General features: G+C 35.4%; 1 protein-coding gene across 1 annotated transcript; it reads right to left on the bottom strand.

The window, feature by feature from the left end:
• Positions 1 to 399: 399 nt before the first annotated feature.
• Positions 400 to 14,969, bottom strand: ALB (albumin). Its single transcript, XM_036927534.2, has 15 exons — positions 14,813 to 14,969; positions 14,021 to 14,078; positions 13,035 to 13,167; positions 11,729 to 11,940; positions 11,070 to 11,202; positions 10,194 to 10,291; positions 8,778 to 8,907; positions 8,068 to 8,282; positions 6,937 to 7,069; positions 5,710 to 5,807; positions 4,502 to 4,640; positions 3,667 to 3,890; positions 2,386 to 2,518; positions 1,704 to 1,771; positions 400 to 571 (listed from the first exon to the last, which is right to left on the bottom strand). Exons 1-14 carry the CDS (start codon positions 14,889 to 14,891, stop codon positions 1,730 to 1,732), a joined length of 1,827 nt encoding a protein of 608 aa, XP_036783429.1. The 5' UTR covers positions 14,892 to 14,969; the 3' UTR covers positions 400 to 571; positions 1,704 to 1,729.
• Between the last annotated feature and the right edge of the window lie 9,358 nt (positions 14,970 to 24,327).

Here is a 24,327-nt window from a genome sequence, read left to right as displayed (position 1 = left end):
ATATGGATTTGGGAGGAGATTTCCACCCCCTAGTCACGCCGCCATCTTGAGAAGGATCTAGTTTCAGTTTTTTTCTCCCCAATTCAATTAACTACCCTTATAATCATCTCTATCTTCTTTGTCTCCCACATTTCTCATTGAGTCCTAGTAGTAAGGAAAATCCATGCCTTACCTTTACCAGTTTTTATTCTGTAATTCAGAATTGTCATACTATTAAAATTCTACATCGAATGTTATGATCCATAACTCAGAAGAGCATTAATGTTTGTTTTAATTTAGAAGCCCATAAGGAATTAGAAGTCCCCCACTGAAGCAGGGGAGAAGAGAACAGTGGGACTTTCTCAGAACTTACATATTCAGGATGACAACACATCTTTGAAAAATAACAGTCCAGGACAATTATGTTCAATTCTTTTCATTACTTTTATTAATTGCAGGACAGAGGAAAGAGGCAAATGTTTAAAGAAATTTGTGTTTTTTAGACAGGGTGCTGGTCTTATACCAACAGAAAAGAAAAACAGATGTATAAGCTCTAGGTCTTCATTTCTTTTTCTCTTATTCACGGGGCAGGCTGAAAACAAAAGGATAAATATAACTAGTGTTTATATAATGGTGTGTGTTTTCCAAATCTATTCAGATGAATGCCAAATCGCTTAGATAGTCTTTCTGCAATTTCCACCATTGAAAGACATTCAACCTGGTCCTATACTCTTAACAGTTGAGTTCCTCTGTGGGGCTGGGGGTGAGGACATGTCAGTAAGTACTGAAAAAATCCTTTTACACTGATGTCAGCAGACTTTTCAGGCTGTCATTTACTTAATATCTACCTTTTAGCCTAAATTAATTACAAACAAAAAGAGTGTCTTCTCAAAGTTAAACTTCTGAGAAGAAAATCTTGCCACTTAGGTATAAAACAAATCACTTTTTGAAATGACCAAATTTGCAGAGGTATGAAGTTGCTTCCTTGCTTGAATGCACAATATGTAGGTATTATTATAAGGGCAAAGAGTAAGTGAAAACCTAGACATGGAATAGACATCACAGTCAGCTTGGAAAATATGAAAATAATTCATGCTAAAACTTTTCAATTTTAAAGTGGGCCTTTTTGTTATGAGGAAGTCTATTAAAGTTCAGTATGGTGACGCATTGAAAACTTTGTAGCAAACTATTCTCTATAAAGTAGAAATTCACATAAGGTAGCTGTAGCATATTTTCTAGTGAAATGAATTTGTTATTGAGCTGTTAAGTGGAACCATGTGAAATCATCACTATTCAATTGCTTCTTACCTACAAAAATGCACTTCTGTATGGCCCAGCTTAATACCTAAAGTACTGCACTGTTGAACAACTATGGAGTTCAATGATCTGTCTACTGTATCACATTAGTTCAAAATAGGACAGTGGTTAATTGTCAAGTTCTAGTTAGAATTAATTGTTGCTCTACCTCTTAGTAGCTGAGGGGCCTTCAGTAAGTTACTTCACCTATGCCTTGATCTGTGCCTCCATTTTCTCATCCACAAAATGGGAATAATAATGGTGCTCAACTCAGGAAACTACATTGAGAATTGGCTAATACATATAAAGAACTCAGAACAATGGTTAGCCCTCGTCTATATGGCTCTTGGCAGATGGTCAGTTGATCTTTGCTATATTAATAGAAAGTATAATAATTACTTGTTTTAAAAAATTCAAAATATTGTTACCTGAGATGCTTGTGATTGTGTTGTTTTTAGGCCAAGGCAAGTTGACTTGAAGCAACCAATTTTGGACCCTGAATACAAAGAAATGATAGATTTGGGAAAAACATTAGCATCACTATTAGGATAAAAAATGAACAACTATACAGCTGTTGATGATTCTGAAGTAACTTTACATGCGTCACACCCTTTAATTACACTCTAGTACTAGAATCTCTACTAGGAAGCTTACTGACATCCGTTGCTCAAAAGAATAAAAACAGAACTTTCAAGTCACAGGGGGAAATACTAAATGATTCAGACATTTAAATATAAACTCTCTCAGATCCAACCAAATCACAAACCAGCATTTTTCAAGAAAATGCTTAAATAAATTAATCTCTTGGGTTAACGATGTCTCTACCAAAAGATTTCAGGTCTTACAAATATTTCTATCTATATTTAAGCATCACAACTTTGGAAACAGAACAAATATTACAAATATTTAATAATATGCTCCAGCACCACAAGAGTTTTAAAAAACAAAAGCCATTTAAGTCATTTTGTCAGACAATTGTACATATAATAATATTTCTGTCCTACATGTATGAAGTGTCCTTCAGGTGTATAATAAACCCCTAAGCTCTAGCCTGATTAAATCCAACAACCAAGGAAGTGAAACATATTAAAATGAAGACAACTCCAGTACCTCCTCAGCAAAGCATGCCTCTTTTACAGCAGCTGCACAGCACTTGTCTATAAAAGCTACAAAACTCTCCATAACAGTTTTCAGTTGTTCATCTGTGGCTTTGGGTTTGTGTTTCAACAGCTCAACTAGTGCACTGCATTTGGATGAAAATGAAAAAAGAAACAAAAACAAAGTTTACTCACATAAAGAAAAAAGTAGTGTTGTTTAAGATTGTAAGTCTTGGAGCCAGACAACTCTGGGCTTGAGGCCCAAGTTCACCTCTATAAATTTCAATATTCTCATTTACATAATGAGGGGAATAAAATCCATCTTCATAAGATGGGAGAAAGGATCAAATGAGATAATCTATGTGAATTGCTCAACATCTGTAGTGTTCATAAATCTCAATAAGTCAATAAATCTTTTTTCAGTAAATCTCTGGAAAGGACTATGTCACAGCACTTATACATTATTCTGATTTTGGAAGTTATACTCTATTGAATTTTATAGTGAGTTAAGAGTTAAAAAAGATTCCTTAAATACTTAATTATTATCTTGGACTCTTTTAAAACTCTACTTTATAATCTTATAATCTTTATATTTGGTCTTCGAAATTTACCCCAAAGTGAATAGTAGAGAGGCCATGCAAAGTAACACTATCCAAACTCATGATGGCTGGTGGTTCACTTTCATTGACATCTACACAACCAACAGCGCTCAACAAAGAGCAATATTACTCCTATGTCTATGACCATGATCAGAATCAACCAGAGATTATAGCAACTTATGTTGTTAAATTTCATGCTATTCTAAACCCTTGTGACAGTAACAGGGAGTCAAGCCTCAGAACTTGCATTTTGAGATCTTTCTCATCCAACAGCCATTCTCAAAAGTTACATCTTGGGGGTTTGCCTTGTCTATCTGTTGCCATAAAACAAACTTAAAATAACCATTCATGCCTAGAAATAAATTCCTTGTGATTTCTACTAACTAATTTGCTATCTGCACAATGCATTAGTTAATTGTTTAGCTTTTTCTACTAGACCTATCCTGATACTATTCTACTGCAGCCTTTATCCACAAGATATTCCAAATGATTTGCAGTCAAGATTATAATATAGTTTTGTTTTTTGCTAAGAAAAAAAAAAGCTGTCCATTTCATTCTTGCCAGTTTTATCAGATTAATAAGGCCAATAGTTAAATACTCTTTGCTAAGGAATATCACTACTTCCTAAAAATGAGTCATTTCAATTTATAATTCTATCAAGACTAAAAATGATGCAGTAATGAAATATTCCTTACGATTGTTTCTTGTATTGTTTCTCAGTCTCTGGAAGTGTGCATATATCTGCATGAAAGGTGAATGTTTCAGCACTGAATTCCTTGGGAACATATGTTTCATCAACTTCCAGAGCAGAAAAACATGGTCGTACATTCACCAAGGACTCTGAGCAGCATTTGGTAACTCTCTCACTCACTGGTGTCTTACTGTGCAACACGCACAACCGATTCAGGATCTGGGTTATCTAAAGAGCAGGCAGAACAGCAGAAACTCAAAAAAAGCGTAATTGTCTTCCATGAACTCTAACTTGCCAAGGGGCCAAAAGAAGTCTTATATTTTAACTAGAAAATTTGAATCAAAGGTTGATTTGAAGCAGTGCTTTGCTTACCTTGGGAACTACAAATAATAAAGGGCTTTTCAAAGTCTTTTCTCTTTTAAATATGTTCACATTTTAAGAATAATTCCCTTGAGAAAATAATTATTTAAATTTTAAAAATTAAATTAAATAATTGAGGTGAGTCTTGAGATATGTGTTGGAGTGGTGAAGAAACAGTCTTATACTGAGATATTAATAAAAGACCCCAAAGCAAAAAAAATTTTAACGCCAGAATGGAACATTGAAAATTCATGGAATTTTTTCAAAACAATTTATCATCTTTGCAATCTTATCTAAATTCTCATTCTGATGAGGGGGATATAGTAGGTGACCAAGTCCTGGCTGCCACTACACACACACACACACACACACACACACACACACACACACATTAGTTCAACCCCATTTCTAAAAGTTAGCTTTGTCAATATCTAAAGGCAAATATTCATCATTAACTTTCTATATTTTCAAAGACTCACATAGTCTTCAGCACAGGGCAATTTTTCTGATTCAGCAAGCTTACAGCACTTGGTGCCCACTCTTCCTAGGCTTCTTACGATCTCCACAAGAGTTGGAGTTGACACTTGGGGTACTTTCTTGGTGTAACGAACTAAGAGCCTATAACAAAATGGTCCATGTGTTTTCAGCCAGGCAAGAAACTTCTCTAACACAGTAGGTCAAGCAGAGAACACTTAGCCAAAATCAACTAAAATGATTTTCCATTCATGCAATTATCTCCATCTCCAGGTTACTGGAGTAGCATGGGGGAAGACCTTGTCCTGAGAAACTAGTTAAGCCTAACTTTTAATTCTGCCTGTGCTATATAACCTTAGGAAAGTGACTTACCTTATTATAATCAGTGACAATACATTTATTGATTGCTTCTTTTTTCAATAAAACTTACTGAGAGCTTACTATATATTAGCACTGTGCTAAATTTGAAAGTTGATGATGAATTTTCTCATGTATAAAGTGGGAGGAAATATATCTGACTCAATAGAGATGGTACAAGGATTCAATTAAAATAAATGAAGTATGCAATCAACTTGGCGTGGTATCTAGCATGTAAAAATCATTTAATAAGAATGTCAATCGCCACTGAAACTCAATGTATGACTGTAAGCTACTCAAGGGAAAAGACTATGTTTTATTCATTGTTGTGATCCCTAACACCCATAGTTAGAAGAGTGTTAACATGTAAGATGAACAATAACTATCTACCGAATGATGTGTCCCTTCTTGTCTTTACCTCCATAAATGAGGCTCTATTAGATTAGGATATTATCTGCCAACTTACATCTTACTTCTTCATATTTCAAGAGCTTACTTCTTGAGCTACTGTTATCCAAGTCCTACTATTTCCTGCTCTGAAAAGCATTGCTATGTATTTGTTTGCCCATAAACTATTCCATAACCTTCAAGGGCATCCTCAGTTCCTATATTCCAATATTTGGTATTTTCTCTTCCAGCCTCGAGGCCAATTTTTTAAACAGCACTCAAATATAGGCTCTCCATCCCATCAACTGTTTTATCTCTCCTTCTCTAGTCTTTCTGGATAGAACAGATTAGAAACATGTACTGTATTTTGAGGATTAAAAGTTCTGTGATAGGTGATCTATACATTAGGTTTTAAGTAATTACAGATTGATTAGGAAAAAAGATTACCCAATAAACAAAAAATACTTACGCATTTTGGAAGCCATACTCTCCAAGTTTTTCAAAAAGTTCACAGTTTTTTTTTACTAAGTCATGAGGCTCATCCGCAAGAGGTTTAAGTTCATCCAACTGAAAGATAAAAGAATTGTGTCTATAGCATTCCAGCTGAGGCTGTTTTTCACCCCTTTAAGCAGAATGAGATTGTTCCTCCTTTCTGTCCATAGCCATCTGAGTACATCTTTGATGCTAAATATATTCTAATACATCCGAACTGTATATTTTATTTGGCAAGGCTATACAGTACAAAAGATTAAGAACATGCAAGCTCTGCAGGGTGACTGCTGGTGTTTGAGCCAGGCTGTCTGACTCATTTCCCAGTTGTGCAACTTCACTTCCCATCTCCAAGTTTCAGAACCCTTACCTCTAAAATGGGGATGAAGATGGCACTCACCTTAGAGACTTGCTCTGTAAACCACCTGAGCTCATGAAATTAAAAGTGTTTGGCATATAGTAAAACCTTAATAAATGATGGCTATGATTTTAAGTATCATTAGTATTAAGCCATCTTTCCAGTTGGATCCTGAGCTCTCTAAGACAAGAGATTGTCGGCTATCAGTAACAGTATGGTACCTGGCACATATCAGGTTCTTGGTAAAGAATGACTTTCCTTTGATTCTGAAGTTTGGAAACCACTGTATTTTCCAGGAGTGCTAAATATCCTAAAAATGCTAAAATCCTATTTTAGCATAGCTAAATGTACTAAAAATCCTCCAGAACAGGTTTTCTCTCTTTACCTAATTTCTTGTAAAACCATTCCTAAATTTTTCAAAAGGATTTGAAATATTTAAATGAATAAATTTCACAATCTTCCTTAAGAAAATAATTCTTGATACTTGATAAATCTTTGAATCAGGTTAACTTTTGTTATCCCTAAGTTAAGTCTCTTTAATTAACATTTAAATTTACTTTATCTTATTTTTTTCTCAGTAAAATGGAAAAAGAAAAAGCGTGGTCAAGATTCTGTGAAATTAGAGATTTACTCCCTTCAATTCTTTCTTTTCTAGACTCTTCTAGGCTTTATTAATCATTCTATTTAAGGCTATTTTTCCTATAATGCTTAAGAGCATAGAATTGAAACCTCTCAAAAAAAGATCTAAATTGCTTCATGTAAGACTTTACATGCTTGCATTATTTTTCTTTCTCATTGTTAGAATCATCAGTCAAAGAGCTACATTTTTTTTCCCTTCAAGAAGCCTACCACTGTGGAGTAGCATGTAGGAGGATCATCAGTGGCACAGCATTTCTCCAGCGTGGCTTCATATTTCTTGGCAATTCTCAGTAGCAATGCGACGGAGTGATCAGGATGTCGTCTTGAGTACTCATACAAAAACCTAATCAGATTAAAATAATATAGATTTAATTGGGCAAATGAGCAAGAAAACAAATCACATAACTAACCTCAGTAACTCATATACCAAAGGTCTGAGTTTGACTAACCTCCATACAGTAAAGCTTAGCGGCTAAGGGCTGGGGTTCAGAGTCAAAGGTACCTGCTTTCACGTCCTGGCTCTGCCACTTACTCTGTCACCTTCGACAGGACATTAAAACTGTCGAAGCCTTAGCTTCCTCTTCTACAGAATGAGGATAATAATTGTATCTATCTCACCTATTATTATTATTATATGTATTTCATTTGACTCTGATTATACCTCCAAAATATTCTGATAGATAAATACATATTCTTAAGTTTTTCTTTCTCCTCTCTGTACAAGTGCAATCTTGAAGGGTACATAATTTTATGAACTGTTATTTAGTGTGCATTGTACTACTATAATCCAACAATAAGAATGCAAAGTATACCACCACACTTACTGTGTATAACCATTTATTTTGTCATTTAATTACATGCTGCCTTGTCATGCTACTGGACTTACGGACTTTTCAACTAAGTATAAAGCACTAGTAGCAGACTCCATACTTCTTGATATACTTCTTTGTTGCCCTCAGATTGATAGATAGATAGATGATAGATAATACAGAGTTGGAAGTATAAAGATGTATTACACATATACACACATATATATTTTGGTAAGTTCAAGAAATACTCCTTGAGTGAATAGTATGTATATAATTTATGTATACATAAAGTATGTCTAGAGGTATTTCCAAAATATCCCTATTGAGTTTTTGCCATTAGCATGTAGTATTTTATGAAATAAATTAAACTAATTAATTTTTTCCAAAAAGGTTAAAAGCTGGGAGAGGGAAGGATAAAGAAGCATTGTAGACACCATGGAAAGTGTAGGAACTACAAAGAAAAGCCTGGTTTATCTTTCTAAATCCTGCCACCATATAAAAGCTATGGGAGGATTAATCCTTATCCACTTACGTGCCCAGAAACACATCTTTTGCCTCTTGATAGTTTTTGCAAACTTCCTTATCTTCAGCAAAGTCATCAGCTAATGCGGGCAGGCTATCAGGCAACTTATCTTTTTCCACCTCAGCGATGCAGTGGGACTTTTCCAACAAAGGTTTAGTACAGCACTCCTTCAGTTTAGTGGAGATTGAATCTTGATTTTCACATACGTACTTGCTAAGATCTGCCTATAAGCAAGTTGATAGAAATCATTCAACATAAACTGACATTGCTATATTTTCTCCCCAGAGTTTTAACATGTTGGCAGAACAGTTTGTTGTATTTAAAGTCCATAAACATGTCAATGTACCTTCTATGAACATTTTCAGCCTGTGCTCCTAAATGGAGCACAGATACTGCTACTAAAGTATTTCTACTTGATTAAAAAAGACTAGTCTATAACAGGGGCCTCTATCAGTTATTTATAAACTTTATAGTTCTACTGTTAAGGTATTTGTATTTTAAATTAAAATTGAGTACTGTTTTCACAAACATTCCCACCAAATTAAGTACAGGTATTTTGAAACCAAATCATTAAATAAAATGTGACAGACTTTTGAAAAATTAGTCAAGATCATAGAAGACAACAGTCCACTGTCAGCTATCACCAATGATAGTAAACAAACTAGTTCTACTAACTGAAGCATGTTAAGTTCCCCAAGAGCATACTGAAGATTCTTTACCCTGTCATCTGCACATTCAAGCAGGTCACCATGACAGCATTCTGTGTGGATTTTAGTAAGATCTGTCACTATCTTGGAAATTTCTGCAAAGTCAGCCTTGGGAAATTTCTGGCTCAGAAGAGCTACTGACCTAAAAAGAAAAATTCCCCTGTCAAAATACTAACATGCAATGTTTATGTGAAAGCACTAGGAAAATATTACTTACAACAAGAAAATTCAAGACAAAATAATACATGGAAATAATCTGTAAAATTCAATAGTTCTTATTTTAATGCTAGTTCTGAACCAAATTGTTACCTTAGGACAAAATGTTTCCTTGGGACAGAATTATCCTTTGTAAGAGTGTGTGTGGTTAGAAGTCCTGTGATTCATAAAAGCAGAAATCAAAGAGGGATTTTAAAGGAGGCAGCACAGTGAGAGGCGTCAGGTTTGGAGCCATGCTCTGACTTGCAGATCTGGCTTTATTGCTCATCAGCAGTGTGACTCTAGGCAAGTTACTTAGCCTGTCTTTCTAAACTTCAGCCTCTTCAGAGTTATAATAGCATGCTTAATCAAAGGATTATTGTGAAGATTAAATTAGAAAATGCACATGAAAGCACTCTATAAAGTGGGGCATTTCTAAATCTGATCAAATATGGGACTTGCCCCCAAATAATCACAGCCTGTTTAATTGTGTACCATTTCACATTGGAGGTGTTTTGTTTATTGATTTGGTTGATTTTGGTGGTGTAGATGGCAGGTCACAGGCAAAGATAGTTCAAATGACGGTTTCTAGTAAGTTTGTAAAATGTCTATCATTTTCATTTTATCTCCTATTGGTGTTGATTCACTGTTGACTAACAGGTGAGGGGTTGGGTGAGGGGAAGTGAGGGAGAGGGAGACTTCTTGGCTCAGATATCGAAAGATGCTCCTAGAACCAGCAAGGTAATATAAAAACAGAGGCCTAGGCAAAAACAAGAGATTAAGAACAGAGCTGGAGCTATGAGAATGAAAAGCAACCTTGATGGCTGGATTTATTTATCAGAATATAAAAGGACAACAGACATTCTCAGATAATTGACATGGAGGTTGGGGGGGAGAGGGAGGAGATAAAATTAAAGACCCTGACTACAGATCTATAAAAACAGTGAACCATTGGAACAAGATCCCCCCTAGTCTTTATAAACAAATGGGAGTTTAAATACCTGCTCTAAAAGAAGAAAAAAGGTACCTTCTAAATTCTTTGACTGTTTATTAGAAAAAATATGATAAAATAAAATGCTGAAATGGCATTATTACTCAGATTTTTGCCTCTGTTAAAGTTTTACCTTTTGGCCTAGAAAAAAATATGTGTGAAATGCCATATAAAGGTACAATTCTGTCACTGGAACTATCATCATTTAAGCCATTAAAAGATGCAAACTAAGTTTAAAATACCATGCTTTCAAAGCTCGTTCTCCAAATTTTTCGATACTGGCACACTTGAGTCTCTGTCTGACAGATGAATCCAGTACTTTTTCCCTCAAAACATCAATCTGCAAAAAGGCATAATTTTGGAAAAATTAAAAAGAAAAAGTCTACCCAAAATACTCCTTCATAATTCAGACAAGACTATGCCAAATTAAATTTTAAAGAGATAATTTACTCTAAATTCCCAAGTACTCACTATTGGCAAATAATTATTTTGCTATGTTGGAAGGGGAAAAATTAGTCTGGTCATAGCGGAAGCCTCTAGGTAGTGAAGAACCAGCAGGAAGGCATTGCCAGGAGGAAGGGAACTGAGAGGAAAAGTGGAAGAACAGAGTACACTAATACCCCAGGGAATATAACTTTCTTAACTTCTTAATTTTTCATATAACTCATTTCAATCCCTCCTCCACCAATTCTCACATCAATAAACTTCCTACGGAAGAGAACACAGTTCCTACTAAATATGAAAGAATGAACCCAGGGCTCTAGATGCAGTTAAATTCTTAGCTTTGAATTTCTCCCCAATTAAAAGGGCTCATAAAAACATAAAAACTGTGGCCCTCTGCTGTGCGGTTTTACAAAGGAGTTTCTGAATTGCACTCTAGTGACCAGCACCATAAAAAGAGGTGATTCCCTCTATCAGGTCCACTTTGGCATATCTGAGAAGGCATAAGGTCAGAGGACTTCAGGGAGGGTCAAAGAGCTTTAGGTGGAAGAATAAGGAAGGCTTTTTTGACCTAGAAAAGAATTTTGTATCAGGGACTTAGGTTCCCTAATTCTAGCCAAAGGAATCCTAAACCTTGGCTCGCCCAGGAGCTGGTCCCCTGTCCTTCTGGAGAATACCTTTGGTGTCAGGCAGGCGGCTTTGTCAGCAGCTTGGCAGCATTCTGTAAAGACTTGTTTATATTCCTGAGTATAGTAAAGGAGTTCTGGGGCATAAAAGTAAGGATGTCTTCTGGCAATTTCATATAAGTATCTAGATTTTTAAAAACAAAACCAGCCAGTCATTTTTCTATTCCAGACAAATATTACAGGAACAATTGCAGTCAACAGTCTCCCCAGGGCCTCCAAAACCCAAAGACATCTTATACACCTGTTAAGCTCAGTTTCCACATGATGACTTTGCTTGGTCATTCTTTAAGTCAGTGAAAGGTTTAAGCATATATGTAAATTATATATGCCCCCTACCACATGCATATGTATAAAATAGTTAAATTTTGTTGATACAATATTGACTACAATGAAATCAGTTTTGAGAACTAAATGAATTGTTTTCCTACTGATCACATACTGTTTCAATGAACTCCAAAAGATCTTTGAGCAAACTTTTTATCCTGCAGAATTTTATAGCAGCAAATATTTATCCTTTGAAAATTGTCATTAGAACAAGAGCTTCCAGGTCTTAAGGCTGCAAATACTTTTTGTTATAGTAATCGTTACAATGAGTCTTGACCTGTTTTATTCTTTTTAACTTTGAAGCATAAAAATCTGTGAGTACTTACTTTCCCAGAAATTTTTCTTCACCTTCGTGAAAGACAGCACACATAACATCTGGCTCTGGTGTCACCAGTGGAGGTAAGTCTGGGTTATCATCTTTGTGTTCCTGGAAGCATTTGTTTCTCTCAGGCTCTTGTTTTTCACAGCAGTCAGCCATCTCACCATAGGTTTCACGAAGAGTTGCCACTCCGCACAATTTATCTCCAAAAAGAGTATGCTAAGTGGAAGAGAGCAGGCTTCACATTACTGGGCAATTTTATGTTCTTTATACCCAATTATATTTTCTTTTACTTTCTTTATGTAAAAAATGTAATATACTAGTAAACCATGGTTAGCAAATCATACAAAGAATATTTTAGTAGAGACCATTCCAAAAGTGAGGAGTAACAGAATTTATTATATATTGAGTTATTGCATTAAATTTGGACCTTTTCATTCTGGAAATAATCGCCTCAAAGAATAGTCCATTAAATGAATTCTTTCCATTGCCATTGACTTTTATTATCAAAGTAATTGTAACTTTAAAGAAAATACACTGCCCAATACAGAATTTATTAATTTTCAAAAAAACTCATTCCAAAAGATTCATATTTAGAGCCATAATATTGTTTGGAATTAAAATACTTATTCTGCCTTGAGGGAGAAATACATATAGAGAGAAATAAGAGGAGGAAAGGGTTCAATGATAAATAAAAAGTGGCCTTGACCTCAGAAAGGTATATATATATATATATATATATATATATATATATATATATATATATATATATATATATAGATTGAGTGGTGAGAGAATCATGAACTTCTTCTTGTATTGAAGACCTATCTGGAAATACTAAAAGCTCAAAGTCCTTAGAATGACAGAATGCCCTGATGTTTTATTGTCTTTAAAAATATGAATATCCCTAAAATGAGGAATATATAGTTGTACTATTATTTACCATAACAGAATTAGCACAGAAATCAGTTGAGTGCTTTCTGGTGATAAAAACCATGGTATCACTATTATCCCCTAAGAAAAAAAATCAAACTTCAAATTTTATAAAGAGATTTTTACAAATGACAGAGTTCCCATTTGAATACACTATGACTGTTTTGTGTGGTCTCAATAAAGAAAGGCTTTTAAAACTGTAGGTCTAGCTGAAATGTCTCTAACAGAAGAAACAATGGCTTTCTCATTTTTTAGTGTTCTTTACAAATATGATCATTTGGTAATAATTGAGAATACTAAAATGGGATTTTTTTTCCTTTGAAATGCTCAGGATTATTTAATAGAAGAAGAAATAGTATTCAAAATCAGAATGGACTTACAAGTGACTTATCACAGTTTTCAGCGGACTCATCAGCAACACAGGTTTTTGCAAACTCAACTACTTCATTCGCTAATTTTACATGCTCTTCAAACGGGCACTTCTGGAGATACTGAGAAAAGGCAATCAACACCCTGAAACAAAGCACATAGAAAAATGTAGCATAATAAAATTTTAATATAAAGTACATTGCTATGCTAGAGAACAATGTATCTGTATACGTTCTTTATTTTATACAACTTACTGTTGTACAGGAAGCCCATTCACATCAGCTATTATCTGAGGCCTAACCAGGCATATGTGGCTTTCTAAGCAAAGAAGATACATATTTCTACCATGTGTAAATATATATGGGCATGTCAGTAGATAGATACACATAGAGCAAGCAAGCAAACAAAATGTATTCTAGATAGATCTCATTGTTAAGACTTGGGGTCTTACATAGGTCCTTTGACTAAACAGAAAACAAAACCCACACCCTCATTTGATCAGGTAGTAGGATGAGACTGACCTTTTAAAAATAAAGTATTATCTCATTTTTCACTACATAAAAAAGTGCTAAAATGCTGTAAGAAACTACAGATCTATTTGTTAAGTAATAGAATTTGGTAAGCAAGCTGAAAAGGAACCATCTATTACAGTTTTTCCCTCAGTGCAGGTTATAAAGAGTTCCAGTGCTCACTGTCTAATGCAATAGCCACTAGCCATATGTGATTATATAGATTTAAATAAATTAACATTAAATACAATTTAAATTTTTTATCCTCAGTTGCACTTGCCACATTGAAACTGCTTAATAGCCACATGTGGCCAGTGGTTAATGTAGTAGAAAGCACTGGCATAGAATATTTCCTTCAGTTCAGATAATTCTCATCGACAGCACTGTTCTACAGTCTGGACTCTGATGATATGAGAATGGAAGAACTTCAGAAATACAACCAATGCTACTAGAAACATTAAATTTGACTTGTCAATATTTTAACTTACAGGCCTTTGAGAGTATCTTCTCCCAAATCTTTATATCGATGAGCAATCTCACTCTTGTCTGTAGGGAAAAAAAAAAAGAGATTTGTTTAAATTCTAAAGAAAACAACTAGTTATGATGTTGTTTTATGCTTCTCTCCATTTGACTTAAGTATTCATTTGCTCAAAAATATTGGGGTCTGATTCTCTACAGAAAATCTTAGGATTATGATTAACTATTTCATCTGCATTTAAACAGAAGAGTTGTTCAATCACCAGTGATATTGTTTGAAAAACATTATTAAATTATTCAATATGTATAGCTTTATACTCAAACTTGGACAAGCTCTAACACTCTTGTAGTGTCTATTTACAGCTACTGAAAGGAGAGTCTAAAATGAAAATATAAATACAAATTCTGTTTATAAGATTAACCACACAGGTTTTGTTTTATTTCATTTTATAAATCAAAGTGCAGTGGACTGGCCTTTGAAAATTTGGAGTTATGAATCTATCATAACTATAACTTCAACTATATTCTATGAAGTTTAAGTCACTGTAAGTTCCTTCATGTGTAAAAGTAAATTACAGTTACTAAACAAGGCTCACCATTTTTTCCACCGAGGATGCTAGAAATATATTAATGAGATAATTTCTGTAAGGGTTCAGAAATAAAAGTATCATCATCAGAAATAAAAGCACATCAAACAAGTGCTGAAGGAAAATCTACATCTTAAAATATTCAATGCTTATTAAGACTTTCTTTTACTAACAAAACAAAATAAAAGTCAAACAATAGAAAAATAGAATTCTTACGTGCTTCTCGTCGAAACACACCCTTCGAATAAGCAGAGCTGAAGAGAAAGAGAAGGGAAATAAAGGTAACCCACTTCATTGTGCCGAAGGCTTGAGGGGTTGAAAGAAGAGAAAAGGTAGGAGGAATAGAGAGAAATTAGCACTAATATACTTCTTTAACCAATAATTGTAGATTATTAACTAGACTCATCTTTGTATTTCATTGGCTCCCAACTGATTACAAAATTCACATTATCCTTGCCAAAAAATTGTTTGACAATCCCTTGCGTATGTTTGCCACCTGGAACTGTTTTTTCCACAAGACCTTGTCAATTCATTAACGTTATGTAAAACATCTTATCAAATTTTACATAAGAGTTCAAATGATTTGTACCTATTATTCATTGCCATATTTATCTCTGGTTTATCATTTGAACATTTTAGTTTTCACTATTTGAAGAAATTTAATCAAATCAATGACTAGCTTCGAAATAAGATATACTCAAAGAGCTAAGCTTTGAATTGTAACTATTACTAACTGAAGTGTAACTATTACTAACTCCAAGTATGCTTTTCTTGATAAGTAATGAAAAATTTACACACACACACACACACACACACACACACACACACACACATAAGGGCTTCCATGTCTTTATTCTTCTGAAACTGAAAAAGCTGATGTTACCTCAGATGCAAACTAAAAGCCATCGCAGCAATAACAACTAAAATAGATGTTCAGAAGTTCTACATTTCCATCTCAGCTCCAGCCCACATAAGATTCAGGCCCTATAGTATAATACTTAGATGTAATGTGGGTATCTCTCATGGAATTTTAAGTTAAGGAGACATGGGGGAAGAAAAAAGATGCAATGACAGTAATGATCTTTGTCATCATAATATACAAAGGACACAGGATGAGCCCTGATTACACCTCTAGAGGTTATAAGAATCCTAGACCTTCTTTACCAGGTGTCATATTCTTTCCATCCCTGTTTCATACTTTTTTCTTTCAGGTCACAGATAAGTAGAAATAAAAAGAAAAGTCACATGTAAAGTGTTATTTTTAATTTCAAAATAAATCTAACATTATGTATAAAAACAAAGCAAAGCAAAGATAATTTTTCAAAAATGTTTTCCAAATTTCTTTCCCTACACTCCCCTTGCAAGATTCTGTTCTCTAATCTCTGAAGGGCTTTCTCCCTCTGCCCTTCTGCTCTAAAGATGAACTTCATATTTCAACCAGTAGGAAAGCTGATTTTTTCCAGTAGTACAGAACAATAACTAGTATCAAGCCAATCATTTAATTTAATTAAATAACCTAGTCAATCAAAACTGTCAGTTTACTTGCCCCCTGGTACATATAGTCACAGAGACTAACAAATACTCTAGAGAAGGATTACATTCCTATTCAGTCATATGCCAAAAGAAATATACTTCCTATGATTTTATTTTATTTTTTTCATGTTCAAGTATGGGTACTAATTAAATAATCAAGTACAGAAGAGGAGATAATAGATAGATGCTCAATTGATTGGTACATAGGTAGATAGGTAGATAGATAGATATATAGATAGATAGACAGACAGATAGATAGATGATAAATAGATATTTTTTTAAGTGGTTTAAGGAAGTCCTGAATAATGGAGTCATACTTGTCTTTCAGGTCACTGATGAACAGAAATAAAAGAATGTCTGCCTATGGAATAATTTCCATTTGAGAAAACTAATTTTTTAAGCCAAAAACCTGTATTAGAAAAGAAAAAAGGAAACCACAATGAATCAAAATTTCTCTCCATTATTACAGAGAAAATTGGCAAATAAAAGCACATCAAGAATGATGATATTTAACAGCAAACACTGTCCTACTTCCACAAGACCACTGTTTATTTAAGAACACCAGCATTCTTGGTTGTCAGGGCACACAATCCAGAAAACAATGTTTCATACTTATTTTAAACAGCACCACCTACTCTTTAGTTCAGCTCAAAATTTATTCACCACTAAGTGCCAAGCATTTGTTAGGCTATGAGGATATAAAAGGTTAAAAAGACACATTCCCTGACTTCAAGGACCCACAGTCAAATAGGGGAGACAGACACATAGAGAGAGAATTATAATGCAACATTGTAAGTTACTGTGCATATGGAATACAAGGTACTCCTGTGGAGATAAAGAAGTAGCAAGGAGCTCTAAATCAAGGGCTACCTCATGTATAAATAATGTGTTTAGCAGCTATGCAACTCAACAGACTGTAAAGCTAATTTGCATTCTCTGGTTCATTTTTTCCTTGTGAAGTAACTTTGCCTGAAGAAATGGAATGAGTAAATAGAGGGCTAAGGGAGGTAGGAAGAGTATGAAGATATGTAATTTCTAAATGTTTGACAAAATGCCAAAATTCAGAGAGCAAAAGAGTTAAGCCTCAATTTTGAAGATGATGGAATTTCCTGGAGGGCTAAGAAAAAATGGCAGGGTGACAGGAAGAAAAGTGGAATTTGCAATTATCTGTATTTCCAGGCAGAGCTAAGGATGAGATAGGTCATTTTAATATTACAAGCACTGAACAAAGACACTGTCCTTGCAGAAAGCCACAAAACTTCCATGGAGAAATGGTTTATCTAAGATGATTGACAAAGTCTGTAGACCACTCAAATATTTAATGATGAAATAGTGTTCCTGATTCAAGGCATATTTGTTTAATAATATCATGTGCCTACAAGTCTGAGAGGACTTTTCTGGAGACATGACATTTAAACAGAATTTTTTAAATGGGTATGAAGAATGAGGGAAGAATAGCTTTCCAGGCGCAGGGGACAGCATGTGCAAATGCTTGAGACAAGAAAGAGCATGAAAGAAAGTGAGAAAGGCTAGGAGAGTTGGGGGAAAGCGCAGTATGACATGAGATATGAAAGTAGGTGGCCTTGTATGTCATCTTAGCTACAGTAAACGTTTTTAGTTTTTATTCTGAAAGCAGTGAGAAGTTTAATGATTGTATTAGTTCGAGGATATAATCTGATTTATTATAATTAGATTACTGATTTAGAAACATTACTCTGGCTGTTCTGTGGGAAAGATACTAGAAAGGGTAAGAGTATATGTAGGAAGACTAGTCAGGGGACTAATGCAATATTCCTAGCAATAGATGGTAAGATCTTGAGTTATATCAGTGGTACAGAAGCAAAGAGAAGTGGACAGATTAAAGAGACATGTATGTATGATACAGTATTGGACCCAAGCAAGAGATTCCCTTCTCTAAAACCATGTTTTTGAAGGCCTCCTCTGGCCTCTTCCAGCCACAAAGGGCAGAGTCTATAAAACCAAGTATGTCCACCAAAACCTTTCTTCCTCCTTTTTTAGACCATGATTCAGGCACTCTGGCCCTCAACTCCCTGTCCAAACAGCCCTGAACCTCTTCTAGTGCCCGAGACGGCCTCTTATATGAGTACATCTTCCTGTGAGGAGACCAGTCACTGATATATCTACTTTAAGATCTGAGAAGTAGCCACGAGGCAGCTGTTTGGAAGAGATGTGAACAGAACTGGGACATAAGGGGTAGAATTTCCACATGCACATAAATAAGACATCTTCACAGTACAGGATAAGCCAGAGGTACGCAGAAAGAAGAGGTGGGCAAGGGATGAGGGCTAGTTCTCCCCAGCATAAAACTTAAAAGAAACAAAATGAGCAGGACTTGATGGACTGGAAATGGGTTGTGAGAGAAACAGAAATATCGTGAGGATTTCTAGCTTTCTGCCTCATGCAATTCAATGATTGCCATATGACTCACTGGTCTAAAGAGCTTTTGGACAAAGACCAGAGCTTTGTAGGAAGACCTTTTGTAAGATTCAGTTATCTTTGAGACCTGAGAAGAACCTAAGAAGAGATGTCAAGTAGAGAGTTATATAGTCTAGAGGTCAGAGGCAAGGCTTAAGCTTGTGATGTTGTTTGTGAGTCATGAAGCAGTACAGGAATCAATCAGTCTGGGGAGAGAGTAACATGGGACAAGGAGAGGCCCATTATGGAGGGTTGAAAAAGATAAAAGATCAAAGAACAGGTGGCCTAAGAAGAGGAAAATTTCAAGGCAGTGTTATACCAGGGAAAGAAAAGGAAGAGAATGTTTAAGATAGAATAGGTGAAGATTTACAAATATTACTGACAAGGATGATAGACAAGAATTGAAAAAAACATCTCTTGCATGGGAATTACTAATGCCTTTAATAGATCTGTTTTTGGTAGAATGATGAGACCAAAAACCAGATTGGAGTGATTAGAGAAGTAAATAGGAAGTGATAGATAAATATCTGCTTTATAGATAACTCTTTCAAGAAATTTGGATGTGAGGGAGTGAGTGCTGAAATGGGTCGAGGGTCAATGAAAATGTTTACTTATGAGCATTTAAAAGTCAATGAGAAGAGTTCCACTGATTGTGGCTTCTATTTTCTCTGCAAAGGAGGGACTGCTAAGAGTGAAGGGCTTATTTGAGGGAAATGGAAAAAGTTGAAGTAGTCATAAAAATTCAGGGTATGCACTGAGCAGAGAGACTTAGTGCCATGGGCTAAGTTGAGAAATAAGAAAAGTCTACCTGTGACACTCAACGCCTTCTCCAGCCCGCTACTGGGACTTATGATAATCTCCCTCTCCAACCACACTCCCCTTCCATTTCTCTGCACCACTCAGACACATGTCTGAGACTCACCCTAGCACTACTCCTCTTTTAGGGATCCCAAGCCCCCACTGGTGCTCTGCCTCTAAGTTCTATGAGTCTCCTCTCTAATGGACAAATGGACAGTCCATGAGAAAAAGATCATTTCTTAACTTGTGGGCAAATTCAGGTGGGTGTTAAAGATCAGCAATCTTAGTAAACTGACTCCGCGAAATCTAAGAGTGTCTCCTTATCTCAGCCTTATGCTCCCAGTCTCCTCCACAAAACCCACCTAACCTTCATGGAAATAGAGCTATTTTAGAAGGGACCGCTGTCCTGTCAGTGAACTCCTAGCAGAAGGGATCTCAGGCAGCTAACACAGTGAAGAAAAGAATCCAAGGCAGTAGTTCCATGGTTCTTCAAACCTCACCACTTAGGCCCTATTCCAGTAGGACAGAAGTTAACTGACTCTTACAAATAGCCATTAGGGCCTGAACTTTGGAGCTTGAACTTTGGAATCTCTATTTGGTTATTCAGAAACTTCTTTCTCTCGTTTTCATTTTCAGATCATTGAGGTTGTTCTATCACTGTTTCCTTACAATTGAAATCCTACAATTTATGTCCTACATCCCCAGTAAAATAAAGTCCTTGAAGGCATAAACCATGTCTATGTTCATGATATCTAACACCAGACCCAGAGTATGTTTTGGTTATAGGAGCCATTCAAAACTTTCACTGGTAGTTCAATCTGACTGACCAAGAGGCAACTGCACCCATGTGAGCACTTGATATTGCTACTGCTCTGTCCTCCCACATTTCTCCTTTCTCATTGGAATGCAATCTGGAAATTTGTTTAGTCAGATGGTTAAAATGTAGGTAAACAGGCCAGCAGAAGCTGACTTACTTCAATCCTGACCAACTGAAGAAGCTAAAAACTTTCCAGTGATTAGGCACACTGGTGTCTATGTAAACAGCCTAGTGAGATACTCTGTTGGCCCAGCAGTCACATTCATTGCTCAGAATGTAGCTCAGTTCTTAGCATGTGCCATATGTATGACACTTCCTTGCCCTTCCCACTCAAACCCAAGTTCCAGGCCAATACTAATTCCCATTTATGTTCTTTTATATTCAGGTAAGGTGAGTGAATAGAGTCATCTTGTAGAGAAACTTCCTCAAGACCACTGACCACATGGTGCTATTGCTTCTTCACCAGCCAAATTAAACTGACAGGTACATTAGGCCTAAATTAGGCCATTCAGAAGTTATTCTTTGGTTCACTCTGACTATACTTTAAAATTAATGGAAAATATTGAATATGAAATGTGCCTGCAAGGATGGAGAGGGCAGGGGTGAGTAGTATTTCTACATTCAGTAGGCGAAATCTGGTGTAGTCACACATTAACACAGCAACCCATATTTTTAAAGTAAAACATGATTTTATATGGAAAATGATGAATTTGCATACAATTTCTAATATGTTTTATTATCCACACCCTGGGGTATGGCTAACTAACTTTTTCATGTATCAGAGTCTCTCTATAGCTAGGATCATTTAAGAAGAATTTCTATACCTTGTGAACTCAAATTTATTTCCTAATGTCCTACAGCACAATCCCAAATCTATATTAGCTTGCTCCTTATTGCCAAAAATCTCTACAACCCACCAACTAATATAAGATCCTGATTTTCAACTATCTTTAGAGCAGTTTTTTCAAGCAGGGTCACAAAATAAATTCAGTGTGTCATGACTAATAATTTTTAGTAAAATAAAATGAATAAAATTCATCTCACTGCATTACACACAGTATGTTAAGTACCATTTTATGATATTTTTGCTATATATGTTTATATTAGCTCATTGAGTAAAATGTAGTTCTTATTATGGTCATTGTCCAAACACTTGGAGATCCACTTCTCCCTTTGCAATCCATTTGAGATAAGCTCATTATGACAGTATGTTCAAGATGAATTTGTCACCTTTCCACCATGACCTTATCTATTTTTTTCCAGTTTACCCATTGTCTTATTATACCATAATTCCCCATATCACTCATTTTTCTAACCTTACAGTAACTTTAATACCTCCTTAACCTGCATAGTCTTCTCACTTAATAAGCACCCAATCTGTCCCTAAATAGTTTGGGCCCATCCTTTAAAATCTTACATTTATCCGTATCTCTTAGGACACTGACACAACACTGGTTCAAGCACTCACCAAGTCATACCTGTTATTATAATAAACTCTTAATTTTTAACGTTCTTATATACTCTGATTAATCATAAAACTTTCCTCTCCTTAAAATCTTTTAATGTTTCCCCATTACATTTTAATAAATTCCAGGTTCCTTATCCTTGTATTCAAGATGTTCAAATAGTTTATAACAACCATGAAAGCAGGGGCTCTATCATTCTCCATTACCGCAATATCCCCAGTGTACAGCACATAACTGGCACATAATATGTATTCAATAAAATCTTTGAATGGGTAAGTAAGTGAATAAACAAATAATGAAGGAATGGTCCTTGTAGCATAATATTTTATTTCTCTTTCACACATAGTTCACCCATTAAGTCAGTAATATTTGTTGTAGCATTATTTTTCAAGCCTACAAAGTATACAGCACCGTATTAAGTGAGAAGACTGTGCAAGGTGCTGTGAGGTCATCTCCATCTCTCCAAGCATACCAAGTTCATTTCCAGGCCAAAGTCTCTGCTTATCAAGCTGTCTTCCACCATGATGACTACCCACTGCTTTCTATTTATATAAACTCTCCTCTTCTTCAAAGCACACCTAGGAACCTTCCCTTCCCTAGTCTTAAATTCTTCTCACTTTCTTCTGACAATCTCTATTACTTTGTTTTAGTTCTTAATCATGGCTCTTGAATTTATATGGTTTTATTAAATGTATGTAACTCATAAGAATAAAGCTTTGTCCTATTGTATTCTCCACGAAAACCTCAGTTTGGTACTAGACACTTAGTAGATAGGTATGAAATCCACAAATAAAATTAAATGAGTAAATTTGCAACAGCATGGATGGAGCTAGAGGGTATTATGCTCAGTGAAATAAGCCAAGCGGAGAAAGACAAATACCAAATGATTTCACTCATCTGTGGAGTATAAGAACAAAAGAAAAACTGAAGGAACAAAACAGCAGCAGAATCACAGAACCCAACAATGGACTAATAGTTACCAAAGGGAAAGGGACTGGGGAGGATGGGTAGGAAGGGAGGGATAAGAGGGCAAAGGGGGCATCACGATTAGCACACATAATGTAATGGGGGGGCGGATACGGGGAAGGCAGTATATACAGAGAAGACAAGTAATGATTCTATAGCATCTTCCTACGCTGATGGACAGTGACTGTAATGGGGTATGTAGGGGGACTTGATAATAGGGGGAGTCTAGTAACCATAATATTGTTCAAGTAATTGTACATTAACGATATCAAAATAAAAAAAAAATTAAATGAGTAAAATGTCCAAAGTGATTGTATCATGAAAAAAACCAAAGAAGGTTATTAAATATCCACCTCTAGCACATTTAAGCTTCACATAAGTAATCATGTACATTCCTGGCATGTCACTGGTACTCCACAAATATTTGTTGAATGAACAAATGAATAAACAAACAGATAAACAATTTCCAGTCTAGTGCCCATCAACTCCTGGATACCCATGAAAGGATAATGAAAGTCCACGAGCTTTTTGTCAATATTTCAAACCATAAGAATACATTGTGTTCATTCATGGTAAGGCTGCAAACACTAACCAAAATCTCAGGTGCCTTTGCATTGGGTCAGAACTATATCAGCTCTACTGAAGCACTGCTGAGTGTCAGGAGGAAAACAACAGCAGGTTATTTAACAAACATAAATAAATGCGGTGTTCTATGCCCTATTCTCAGCAGTGATTGGCATTAGTTCATTTATTCCCCAGCACAACCTTATGAGGGCAGTACTGTTATTACCTCTAATGTGTGATTAAGGGAACTAAGGTAAAGTAACTGAGATTAAGTAACTTGCTCAAGTTCAACAATTAAGTGTGCAACAGAGCAAGGATGATGAATTCCTGCAGGCCTGGGTCAGGAGGGTATGATTCTACATTGAGATCTAATCTATTATGTCTGTCAAAAAATAAGGGCAGTTATTCTGATAGTCTCTAAAAACTTTTATTATATTCACAAAGCTGCATCTATGGCATCAGCAGTAGGAATATTTTTCCTTGGGTTTGAACTGCAGAAGCTGGCATGAGGGCATGTCCTTTTGTTTTCTGTTTTATTCTTTGTTCTCTTACAATAAATTTCCAAGTGTCATAGAGGTCTTGCTTTTTGCCTTTCCTGTAACAATCTCAGTGGCTACAGCTGCAAGAGATTGTTGATAGAAGTGACAGTGCAGCTGAAGAGGAAAACAGACACTGGCTACCATATTGGGAATTAGACAATAAAGTATCTGGAATATTCCAAGTTTCAGATAATCTGATGATAAATTAAAGCTGGAATCCACAATTTCATATTATTTTATTTTACTATTTTATTTTCTTAAAAAACAGACATACAAAGCTTTATTTTAAAATATTTTAACCAATATTCTTTTCAATTATTGCTTTGCTGCTTCTAGAAAACATGGAGAAAGGTTACCCTTTCATAACTTGAAAAGTGACACAAAGACCTGCTCTTCCTAGGAAGATTAGATTTGAGTTTGTTCTCAGTTTAGTTGTACTGATGATTGTTTTTCAAGCTAAGTAGTTTAGATGAAACATCTGTGGAATTTGTTTGAAGACAGATGGGTGCTCAGATACAAAACTGCTGAAGCAAGCAGAGGCAGAGTGGATTGGAATGCCAAAAATAAATGCTAGCCACACAAAGGTGGCAACCAGAAAAAACAAAGTACTCA

The sequence above is a fragment of the Manis pentadactyla genome, chromosome 5, assembly GCF_030020395.1.
Source record: "Manis pentadactyla isolate mManPen7 chromosome 5, mManPen7.hap1, whole genome shotgun sequence".
Taxonomy (NCBI): domain Eukaryota; kingdom Metazoa; phylum Chordata; class Mammalia; order Pholidota; family Manidae; genus Manis; species Manis pentadactyla.
The sequence above is the reverse complement of the archived record's forward strand: the minus strand, read 5'-3'. Positions and strand labels throughout refer to the sequence as shown.

Coding starts and splice junctions, on each gene's coding strand:
- ALB (XM_036927534.2), bottom strand. CDS start 14,891: ATGAAGTGGGTTACCTTTATTTCCCTTCTCTTTCTCTTCAGCTCTGCT. Junction 8,283..8,777: donor TTGAATGTGCAGATGACAGG/GTAAAGAATCTT, acceptor ACTTGCTTATAG/GCAGATCTTAGCAAGTACGT. Junction 5,808..6,936: donor CTACATGCTACTCCACAGTG/GTAGGCTTCTTG, acceptor TTTATCTTTCAG/TTGGATGAACTTAAACCTCT.